This window comes from Vigna radiata, chromosome 2 (assembly GCF_000741045.1).
Source record: "Vigna radiata var. radiata cultivar VC1973A chromosome 2, Vradiata_ver6, whole genome shotgun sequence".
Classification (NCBI taxonomy): Eukaryota; Viridiplantae; Streptophyta; class Magnoliopsida; order Fabales; family Fabaceae; genus Vigna; species Vigna radiata.
Window position 1 is genome coordinate 23,776,270 of NC_028352.1, and position 12,192 is coordinate 23,788,461.

Here is a 12,192-nt window from a genome sequence, read left to right on the forward strand (position 1 = left end):
TCTCTCATCAATATTTTTTCCTTCATATTTTGTTTCCTAATATAATTTTATTCTCCAAACGTTATTTAACTTATTCACCATGCAATGTAATCTAATTTTCCATAAACAATTTTCCCTCTAAAGAGATCTTTTTTGTCTAAATGTTTATCACGAGAATCTTAAGTTAATATTTTTTTTAGGTTAAATGAAATTAAAACTACAAAATAGCTTCGAGTTTAGTCCTTATTAAAATATTTAAATCCAAATAATTGTAAGTAAAAAAGGTGGTTAAACATAGCTCCAATCTTTTTGATATATGCATTCTTAAACCAACATCACTAACAACGTTGCGTGACAACGAATAGGGAATTACTAAAAAGTATATTCCTAAAAACTTTTAGAAGAAAAAGAAAATTATTCACTTTTCTTATTTTTCTCTCTTACAATCTTTTTATGGAAATTTGTCTAACAATTTTCTGTTTTAGTCTTGGATTAATGGATGGAGGAATCCGTTAACTAGTACACAATTATTTAAAAGTAATTTGAATAAACATTTATATTTAATAGTTATTAGAAAGTTAAATCACTTTATACAAGTTAATGACGAGGAAGCCAAGTCAATGTACATTATATGTTAAATAAAAAAGTAAATAAAATATGTTTTGTATATGAATTAATTTTTAATTCGAAATAAGTTTTAATAATTTGGTTTAATGTTGGTTTTGATTTTTCGTAAAACCTAAACTTGCCAACAACATTCCTCCAATGAATGTCCCATCCAAGTATCCCTATGTTATGGGCATGTTTAGATATAACCTAGAAAATATTTTCATGTTTTTTATTAAAATATAAAAAATATTAAAAAAAATCTTATTTTAATTCAGTTTTACATGTAAATATACCCTAAATCATCATGTTTACGATGTAATCCAGAAGAAACATTTACACAAACATACAATAAACTTCAATTAACAGAATTAAAGACAAATATTTTTATGTTACACTTAGAATTGAAACTTCCTCACAAATGTAGATGGTACAATACTCTGTAAATTGTAAGTATTTTGTTGAATTTTACCTTGGATTTTTCAAAGGATATATTTAAATATATTGAATTTAAATTGATATTAGTTTAAATTATTTTATTTTTCATTATTTATTTGGATAAGTAAATTCAAATTTGAATATTTTTATTGGGACGAAATATGTCAATTTACATACAATTATTTAAATGTAAAAAAATTATAATTAATGTTGAAATTGTTTTCAGTCAACATTTACAAAAATTGAAACAAACTACTGATGAATAATAGTATTTGTGCTGATAGTAAAAGAAAACTCACTATAGATATTAAAAGAAATGAAAATTACGAACTAACAATTCACAAAAAAATTAAACTTTTTTCTTTTCATAAGCTCTCTTTTTTTTCTCTCTTCGTCTATGTTTTATTTTTATTTATTACATTTATTTAAATACTACTACGTTTTTACAAATTCTATTTCTATTTAACTTTATCATAATATTTTTATTAATTTAATATTTTTTTAAACTGGTGTCAAATAAAAAATATTATACTTTTTTAGATATATTTACATAATAATATATATTGTTTTTGTCCTTTTATATTATTAAAACATTGTTTTTTATTTAAAGAAGGGTACATGTACACGTAATAGTTAGGTTGATAAAAAGTAGAGTGGAACATAGTGTTACCTTTTTCTTTATTCAGAAGTTTAATTGCTTTGTTGAAATAAAGGAGAGTTTAATTGCTTTATTTGAAAAGTAATCATTTTAGTGTAAACAGTGACAAAGAGGCTGCACTAAAAGCAAGAGAGAAAAAAAAAAATTAAGGACGTTTCTTTCTATTTGATGGAAAGACTTGATTGAGGCAAATTTTATCACTTTTGGACGAAAATGATATTTTTAAATCACGTTAGAATGAAATTGAAATTTTTTTAAAAGAATGGACGAATTCGACATACTGCAGTCAAACCAGAGAAAAAAAAAAAGTAATTAAACCTTAAACTAATAAACTAATAGGTTTTAAATTGTACATTTTTTAAATTTGAATTTTCATTTACCTTAATCTAAATCCAACAAAAAACTTATCACAAAAATAAAAAGATATTTTCTATTACAACAACTTCATTATCACCATGGTTGATTATATGTTGTAAAAATTTAATTCAAATCACAACGATATGTTATGGTTGTGATTGATGTAAATCACTGAATATATTACATCAAAATAATTGTATGATAACATTTAATGTTAGAAAACATAACATTGTATCTTTAAGGTTAAAATTGTCTTTCTCTCTTTTTCGAAATGAACATGAAGATCTTTGACTTTCTCATAAATCTATTAATAAATGGATAATGATATTTAGACAACTTTTTTTTACAACATTTGAACATTGATTATCATTATCCTTAATAAAATTGGAGAAATGTCATGTTTTTGGTGTCCATTGAAGGTCTTATCAATCTACAATACAAGTGAAATTGATTTAGAAATTTATGACTTTTAGAAAGATTGTTTTCCTTCCATGTGTTTAATTGTTCGTATAACGTGTTTTCTTCACAAAATGTACATGCTCTATTATTTTTCACATTATAATCTGACAAGTTTTCATACGTAGAAAAGTTGTTGATATATAGTACAAAATAACATTACATGTATCTCAAAAAAATTCATCAACAAAACCATCAAAGATTTCAACCCCTTCATTGCATAATAAATTCAAGTAATCAATCAAAGATAAACATCTATGTCATTTCTTGTTTGTCGTGGACTAGAAATTCTCAACCAAATCAATGATAAACATTTATATCATTTGTTTAAAAATAAATAAAATTAGTTTTTGTATAACTTAAAAAATAATTTTCTGCAACAGAAATTTAAAAAAAAAAAAAAACTGGATTTTATAAGGTTAATAAATAACTTATAATATTTAGTTTATGTATAATATGATTTTAACTGAAAAAAAAAAAAACAAATTTTGGTTCTCTTAAAATGCTTAAAAATAAGTTTTTCTAATTGGCATAAATATATTTCAAATGGAATTTTGTAAATTTGATTTTAAAGAATGTTGGTGGAATTAATTTGGGGTTATACGTATGGTGTCTGAGTAAAAGTTAAAATTAAACAACCTCAGCATAAACTATTAGTGATTAAAAATTGTATTAACTATTTTTGAGTCAGTAAAAATTGAAGTTATAAACTTATGTTTAACCCCATCAAATTTTACATAAAACAATCTCTTATTTTGTTAAAGTTTTGTTTTACTAAAAGCAATTTATGGTTAAAAACATTTTACTCGTTAAAAGAATTATCAAGTAAAACTTGGTATATAAAAACGAGATCGCATTGATATAAAAGTTTTAATTTATGGTTAAAATCAATCACAAATTACATTAGTGATCCTCGTATTCATCATGAACTATTTTATATTACTTTCATTGTTTAACATCATTGATTCTTTATTTCTTTTATGTATGTTATTTTGGAATCTAGAGATAGTTCTCCTCTATACAAATAGCCTAATATTAATCTTTGTCGTATGCTGATAAGAAAAGATAAGGTAGTTTATTATTTCACTCTATTGTATATGTATATTTAGAATATTGTTTTTCCTGCCTAAGTCCACTTATTCTTCCAATGAATAAAAATAAGAAAATTACAGGAGTAGTGGGGTCAGAATAGTTAATGATGTTTTAGATTTGAACCCATTATTATATTCCAAAAAATGAACTTAAGCCATATTAATGATTTGAAATTGCATTGCATGCTGCTGTAAACATATTTGCTGATAATGCAAAAAAGTTAGGTTTAAACTTTTTTTTTTGTCAGAGTTATAAGTGGATCTTCAGTTTAGTCTCCGTTTTTAAAAATATAAATCTTTGGTCTCTAAGTTATAAAAAATGTATCAAATAAGTCCTCTTTTGACTTGAAATATTGTTTTTGGTTGTTTCTTAAGAATTACTACATCTTTAAATTACTCTGATTTGTTTTTTAATAATAACAACACTTTATATTGTTCTTTGTACTTTGACCATGAACATCAAAAAAGTTACATGAAATTTTGTGCTTGTTGGTAGGTTTGTAATGGGAAAGAAGTGACACGACCATGCTGTCCAAATGTTGAATGGCATTCATTTCAACTTTACATGTTAACCAAACCAGACAAATGAAATGAGTCACCAACTGAATTCGCCAACATTATATATACGATTTATAAGATAATTTGCATTTAGTAAAAAGCCAAAATGGATAATATATTCAGACTTTGGTTTGCATTATTAACAATTATTGGTGTATGTGAGTCAGCCTCAATACTTAGTATCCCACTGTACCATAGAGCAATGGTGAAACGTGAGACAGTGATGGAGCATGATGAGCCTAATGCAGATATATTCCCTGCAGATGATGCGTATGCTATGTTCTTGGGGGTGGGAACACCAGTGCAAATTGTGTTCCTTATGATTGACACAGGGAGCCCCATCACGTGGTTCCAGTGCGGCCCCTGCACCCACTGCTACCCCATGCGCCGCCCTCTCTTCAACCCACCTGCATCAACCTCCTTCAGACAACTTGGCTGCTACGACGACACGTGTCTCATTCCAATGATGAGGAGTATTTTTGGAAACTGCAAAGGATGGAATTGTAGATACAATGTAGAATATGACATGAAATCTCAATCTCGTTCCTTTGGTGTCATGGTCACTGACACCCTTAACTTTGAGCACTCTAATGTTGAAGTCAAGGACTTCGTAATGGGGTGTGGGAACTCTTATGAGGGTCCCTTTAGGACTCAGTTTTCGGGAGTTTTAGGTCTCGGACGAGGTCCACTTTCAATCCAAAATCAGCTTCATTCGAAGGCCTTTTCCTTTTGCATAGTGAGTCTTGGATCGGAGAAACCTTCCTCTCTTGTGTTTTATGAGACATTACCCAAACAACGTGGTAATACTAACACATCCATTATGGTTCCCTTGAGAGAGAACAGTAGATACCCTTTCTATTACTTTGTGCAGTTTGTGGGAATAAGCATTAACGGATTCATGTTAGATATTCCATCTAGTGTTTGGGGTTATGGCTTGAACTACGATGGTGGGGTTATTATAGACGCGGGAAAAGTGCTAACCTATTTGCCTAGTGAAGCGTACAATATATTCAGGTCAGAGATACTGAGAACAGATGGTAATTTTACAAAGAAACGATACAAGGAGTTAGAGTTTTGTTACGTAGAAAGTCCTACCAATGTTTATCCAACAGTTGAATTTTTCTTTGAAAATGGTAACATTGCGGGTGAAAATTTCGTGTCCTTCAAATTGAACAACCGTCAATTACTCATCACACCACATGAGGGAATAGTTTGTCTATCGTTTGCAGAAGCAAAAAATTCTGCACTTACTGTTATTGGCACCAACCATCTCCAAGGAACTCTGTTAACGTATAATTTGGTTGATGATATTATTATCTTCACATGTAATAAATGTTAGGAGAAAGAAAAAGTTTCATTGTTCAGGCATTTACAGCACCATTATAATGGAAATAGCTAGAAGTCAACCACAAATAAAAAATTCTTTAGCTACGTTCAATGTACTTAATTTCATATAACAGGAGAGAATTGGATAGCTTGGTTCAGTTCTACAATTGCTTTTCACTATTGATTATATAATTTTCAATAAACTAAAAAAGCTTGCAAATTGGAACATATAGGTTGGGGCACTGGTAATCATGCAGAATATTACAGTTCAAAAATGAGAACATATAACATTCAGTTTACTTTAAATATTCCGATGCCCTAATACTTAAACATTGTTTTAAGTTACAAAATCCATCTCTTCAAATAAATTTGGGGTTCCTAACAAAATTTTATAGGATGGTGTGGGAGGGAGAATGTGAAGATCAAAAACTGCCCAGCCGAGTGCAAATGCTTAATAACCTTACATCATCATCTCTTTCCTTCCAGTTTGCGTACTTTCTTCCTATGCTTTGAAGCACTGCTATCTATGCTCAGATTCACCTTCGGTGGGTTGGAAAAACAAAATGAAGTAGCAACAGCCTGCGAAGTAAGTAAGAATTACAAACATAAAGTATAACGTCCAAAAATTTGGCAACAACGTTTCCTCAATCGCTGCACGGTATAACAATTATTACATAAAAGTCAGACTGCCACTGAGTGCACAATAACTTTTTCATAAAATCCCCGAATAGGAAGAATTTAGCAATTGCAAACTAAGAAAGTCAATACCGTCTACTACTAAAATTATTTGAACAATTTCTGCAACGTCAAATTGTGCAGAGATTTACTACTGCTCTTGCAGTTAACACAACGTCAAACAGGGAGTAGAGAGAGCTTAGTATTTAGAACCAAACAAGGATATAAAATGAGAAATAAGTTAGTCAAGAAAAGAAAGTGAGGTTAACAATTGCCATTAACACAAGATGTTAGGTAATGAGGGGATGAATAACTGGGTAGGTAGGAAAGAAGGAACAAGTAACAACAGCTTGTAAACACCCTACTATGCCGACCCACATTTCTATATCCTAGAATCTACACTTTGATGGAATCGTCTGCCAAATTATAAAAAATACCGGTAACATATGTAGAAGTTTATGCATGCACACATACAACTTAAAGACCTAGATCAGTTCATACATTGTATGTTTCAGATCAGGAATGAAGTCATGAGAAAACCTTACCAGTAAATCTAGGCGATGAACATTGAATATATCTTTCATAGAATGTGCATTATATGCTAATATATATGACCGATATGCCTCTTTAGCCATATTGTTCAAATGATAAATGCCAGCTACCAACTTCTCCTGCACAATCCACAGATGGCTCAGCATAAGATAAACAGCAGCTGGTTACCATATTAAATCAAATTTTAATTGGCACGTCAGAAAGCAGGAATAACATACCAGATGAGATTGTACATTTGCCAGCTTCTTATGATCAAATGCATACTCTTTCACAGGAACCTTCGCTGCCTGGAGTCAAGCATAAGCATTAAAATAAAATGCGAAATTTCAAACCTATATTGTATATTATACTTTCATTTCATTGCCTTGGTAATTTCCCCTGGGACAAACTCCCTTCCCCTTATCTTAAATAGGCATAAACTATGACAAACCCAAGGTTTCCTCAAGTGATCTATATTGGAACTTTCTAAGATAGAGAAAGGGCGGGCATACACTAGAAGGTCTCTGTTTTATTATTATTACTACATATTGTTGGGCCGTAAACTAAACCACCCCAGGCCCAAATGTGTATCTCAGAAGCCTCTATGGTTTAAAGATTATTATGGGCTGTAGACCACAGGAGGAGAGAGAGAGAGAGAGAGAGAGAGAGAGAGAGAGAGAGAGAGAGAGAGAGAGAGACTGACCTTCAAATAGTGAAGAAATTTCAATTCTTCAGGAATCAGAAAAAGTAAAGCATTTCCCTTTGCACCTTCCCCACGAGCTGTTCTACCAACCCTATGGATATATTCCTAGAAACAAAACAAAAATGACGTTATACTACGTATTGATGCACAAGACTGCAAAGATACAAGTGGAATAGATAATAAACGTCAATAAAGAACGGGAAGCACCTTTGGTTCATCAGGTGGATCATACTGCACAATCCAGTCCTGCAAAGAAAAGGAAAATAGATAATTAAAGGTCTACTTGCTCTGCATTGATTTCCAACACACAAAGTTTACTTCCTAGTGTCTCTTAGACTAATCATGCTGCTGCTAGTAACTCTAGCACTTTTCAGAAAGTTGGAAGTTCGATATGGCTGGAATTTTCACAAACATCAATTCAGGTTTAGAAGAGTAAAGGCAAGAGTCAAAACTCTTCAGTGACGTTTATTTTGTTTATACTAAGGGCTTCACTATTGTCAATATCATTAAATAATGCGGTTTTCTTAGATTATTTATTGCTCAGTTAATGGCTTTTTAAGGTTGTCATTAAGCAAGTCTCTAATTTTGTACCAAGTGATCTAAGTTGGAGGTTTCTTAGGCACCCAATTAATCTGGCGTCTCTGCACCCACCATTAAATTCTATATCCAAATCCATCCGGTCACCAAACAATAAAGAACACTACCAGTCAGGGAGGGCTACCTGGATTCTAGAGTACTACAGAATTTCCCTTTATTTTTCTTCTTTATGTAAATTCTTCTAATAAGAAAAAATAGCATACCACATCAGGAATGTCAAGTCCACGAGCAGCAACATCAGTACAGAGCAAGATCCCCTTTTCAGCTTTGCAGAACTTGAAGAACGTAGTAGTACGGGCATGTTGTTTTTGTTTTCCATGAATATTTAAGCAGTCCAACCCAGTGCACTTGAGAAGATCCGCGTGGAATTTGACAGAGTTGCATGAAGAGAAAAAAACCATCACTTTTTTTGATTGATATCTCCTCAAGAATGAGTAGAGAACAACAAAACGCTTAGCACAGGGAACAACAACATAACCCTGTTGCAATCCTTCATTTGTGACCTACATTGGTAAGGATAATGTTATTTAATCTAATCATGCTGAAAACAAATTTCAATGATTATGATGAAGATAAAGGCATCACCTTTTTTCTCCCATCATCTACATCAATAAAGATAGGAGTTGTCTGAAAAGATAAGCGGGCAAGATCCTCAACCTGCAATTTAACACATAAACTTAAATGAAAAAAAAGTATGGACAATAAGTAAGAAATATGTTTGCATTATCAAGCATTCAATCCAAGTCTATCAAAGGGGAAAAGTGACTAAGTAAAAATTAGAATTAAGATTTGCTTTAGAAGAAGGAGCATGATGAAGAGTGAAAATGAAGAACAAACCTTCTTTGTCTGTGTGGCTGAAAACAAAGCTGTTTGCCTTTTCTGTTAAATGAAAAGCAAAGTAATTACCCGTACTCATAAGTATTAGGTAGAAACAAAGACTAGACATGGAGCTTAAGATACATTAACTTCACAAGAGGAAAATTAAACAGGAGATACAGCAGCCATATCTCGGCCTTCAAAAGATTGACCTCAACCCTAAAACATGCTAGTCAGAAAAAAAAAAAAAAAAAAAAAAAAGTGTTTTCAATATGTTACAAGCTTAATTGCAAGCAGTCACTGCCATTCAAATCTGAACTCACTAGGAAGTATTATGGCTAGATGGAAGTGGCTAATCTCAGGTAGTGTTGCAAAGCAGTAAACACCTAAAATGTCATAGCACCATAAATAGACTAATTTTGCAGAAAATGAAAGTGGAAAACCTTCAACAACTTTACATATTGTCGTCCCAGATAATAAAATATTCATATATTTGTTAAAACGATGTTAAATGGAACTTTAACCTTCCATCCTAATCAAGGCCTCCTACGGTCTCTATTTTTTCTTCTAGACCTTTGAAAACATCTCTTTTTAGGTTGCATCCCAAACATCCATTTCATTAACTGGTCAAAAGTCATAAGACATCTCAACTAAGAAAGCCAATTGTTGTCGATTACTTTTTCATTTTAGTTTTCTCTAAAATGACATTGTAATACTTATTACTAAGCATTTTTTGGTTGAGTTCTCCAGTTAAATAACATCACTCAAATCAGTTCCGTGGTTGGAGTGCTTAGACATGATGCAATTTTATGACAGCACTAAAATTCTGTATTCTTTTTGCAAGACCAAATGGGGGGAAGGGAAAGTGAAATCAACAACACATGACAAGAGTTCTGATACCTTTGGAAGTATGTTAATTATCTGCTTCATCTCTTCCTCAAAGTTTGCTTCTAATATCCTGTCAGCTTCATCGACCATGAGGCACTGCCAAATCAAGCAAAAGTTCATACCTCAGATTAAGAAGGATAACTAGGTTATAGACTTACATACGCATTATATTCCAAATAAGAGATATTTAAACGCAATAAAATCAAGATATACCACTCAAAACCCAAAATGGGAAAAACAAAAAAACCTATAATACCAGAATGTATAATATTTCAGCATTGAATGCTGAGCTGTCCTAGCATACTAATCAGCTTCCCTCCCTAATAAATGCTTTTAACAAAACTAGGCAGCTACAGTTACAAAATCTGACTGATGTCAGCAAATTGCAAGTTAACAAAAATGATGCGGTTCTTGGGTCCTATGATCATATCATCAAACAAATTTTGAATCAAACAATTCAGCCCAAGATCACATTTAATGGTATTCTTTTCCCAAAAAATTCACAACATTCACCTATTATTTTTAGTCAGAGACCATCTTCCATTTTATCTGCTTTTCTCACATAAGCATATCCCCTTTGAAAAGCATTAGTCATCTTCTAAAGTTATTTGTAGGTGTGAGTACACACATACACACACTTTAATACAAATACACATCAAATAGACAGATTTATGAGCTCAACAAAAATTTGCACCAACCAAACAATAGCACATGTTAAGAATTAATACTCACAATATATGAGCCGTTTGAATGAACTTCTACGTAAGCACTTTTAAGAGAAAAAATTAAGCAAACTTCTCCATAGCTGAAACTAACTTACGCATAAGCTAATCTACAAATGTTCTCCCATAATAACTCCTCCAAATTTAGACTTTAACTTATACATGGACTATTTTTAGTTTAGGAAGAAACTTTTTTCACTTCTTACTGTCTACCCAAACTAAGTCCTATATCACTAAAACCTAAACACAAATGCTAATTGTAATTAAATACCGATGAAACATAAATGCAGTTCTACAATCAGAATATAGGTACGGTAGACAATACCTACACTATACCAAGTTAACTTAAATTGATTACAGTAGGCAGCATCAACAGCTGATTATGCCCAAGTTTTGTCTACCAAATGTATGCATATTTACAATTTACAATTAAGCAAAACAAGGAAAGAATTCTAAGAAACATCAACAACTCAATACCTTCAAGTTTTTATATATGAACCCCCTCGTGTTTTGAAGATGATCGAGGAGCCTACCCGGCGTCGCCACCAATAGGTTTACCCCTTTCACAATGCGCTCAGCCTCTCCCTTTCGCCCCGCACCCCCAATCACCAACCCGAGCGTTTGCGAATGGTACTTCAACAGTTCCTTCGCCACGGCGTGCGTCTGAATCGCGAGTTCTCTCGTCGGACATATCACAACAACACCCGTTCCATTGAGCGGCGTGAACTGAGCGTTGTACAGCAACTCCACCGCCGGAACCAAAAACGCTAGGGTTTTCCCAGCACCCGTTCTCGCCGCACCCAGCACGTCCTTTCCGATCAGTAGCGGCGGAATCGCCCGCGCTTGAATCTAAATTTGATCAATACAATTTTATAATTATGAAAAAATTTGATCAACTAATTTAAAAAAAAAAAAAAAAAACGGAATGCAGAAACGGCGTTACCTGAGTCATACGGTCGAAGCCCATGTCCGCAATGGCATTGGAAGTAGCTTCGGACAAGGTAAGAGAGGAGAAAAACTCGGAACTCATGATTCCACATGAATCGTTATTGTTCACCTTTGTCTCTTCTTTTTCTTCTTCTTCTGTATCTTCGGTTTGTGTCAGCGTGCTATCAATCTTCGCATCGTTTTCCTCCTCTTGTTTATTCTCGCTCTTATTTGGTCTTTTTCTCTTGCGAAGCTTCTTCTTGTTGATTTTGGTTTGGTTTTCACGCTCCGGCGAGCTGGTATCTTTGTCTTCTGCTTCAGCCATGGTTGCTTCTGCGATTTTTGCTCCTTCAAGTGTTTTGCGACAGCCGAACGTTTCTCTATCTCTTTTGAAAAACATTAGCATTCGTTAAACCCTAGTACTTGGTATCAGAACCCTTGCTGAGCTGGCAAATGGGTCCCATCAATTTGAAGGTCGCTAGCCCGTTCACCAAGCCCGCCAGCCCATCAGATAACAGACGGATTATACTTAAAATATTAAAATAAAAAACTATAATTTAAATAATTACAATATTTATATTATGTTATTTGAAAAATCAAGTTTTAAATCATAAACACTATTATAGTTAAATAGTTTAACAAATAAAAGTAGGAATATTTTTAATTTATTTCGTTATATACATTAATTAGTCGATTAAAATATGTTTTTAAAACAGTAGTAATCTAATAATAAAATATATATATATATATATATATATAGTTCTAAATAAGTAAATGAAATAATAATGTATGCACCTTTAAAAATATTTATAACTTTTATTTCTAAAATTCTCTTTAATATTTATGTTTTTATTGACCTAATAT

General features: G+C 32.0%; 2 protein-coding genes across 2 annotated transcripts; one reads left to right on the forward strand and one right to left on the reverse strand.

Annotated features, from left to right (window-relative positions):
* The first annotated feature begins 4,345 nt into the window (after window positions 1-4,345).
* On the forward strand, window positions 4,346-5,482 carry LOC106753617 (protein ASPARTIC PROTEASE IN GUARD CELL 1-like). The gene has a single exon (XM_014635444.1). It carries the CDS (start codon window positions 4,346-4,348, stop codon window positions 5,480-5,482), a length of 1,137 nt encoding a protein of 378 aa, XP_014490930.1.
* A 221-nt stretch (window positions 5,483-5,703) lies between these two features.
* LOC106776652 (DEAD-box ATP-dependent RNA helicase 27) lies at window positions 5,704-11,741 on the reverse strand. Its single transcript, XM_014664132.2, has 11 exons — window positions 11,345-11,741; window positions 10,879-11,250; window positions 9,692-9,775; window positions 8,813-8,854; window positions 8,561-8,632; window positions 8,179-8,478; window positions 7,586-7,624; window positions 7,379-7,483; window positions 6,915-6,983; window positions 6,690-6,815; window positions 5,704-6,048 (listed from the first exon to the last, which is right to left on the reverse strand). The coding sequence occupies exons 1-11, from the start codon at window positions 11,732-11,734 to the stop codon at window positions 5,938-5,940; spliced, it is 1,710 nt and encodes a 569-aa protein (XP_014519618.2). The 5' UTR covers window positions 11,735-11,741; the 3' UTR covers window positions 5,704-5,937.
* Window positions 11,742-12,192: the final 451 nt, after the last annotated feature.

Coding starts and splice junctions, on each gene's coding strand:
- LOC106753617 (XM_014635444.1), top strand. CDS start 4,346: ATGGTGAAACGTGAGACAGTGATGGAGCATGATGAGCCTAATGCAGAT.
- LOC106776652 (XM_014664132.2), bottom strand. CDS start 11,734: ATGCTAATGTTTTTCAAAAGAGATAGAGAAACGTTCGGCTGTCGCAAA. Junction 7,484..7,585: donor ATCCACCTGATGAACCAAAG/GTGCTTCCCGTT, acceptor TTTTGTTTCTAG/GAATATATCCATAGGGTTGG. Junction 6,984..7,378: donor AATTTCTTCACTATTTGAAG/GTCAGTCTCTCT, acceptor GCTTGACTCCAG/GCAGCGAAGGTTCCTGTGAA.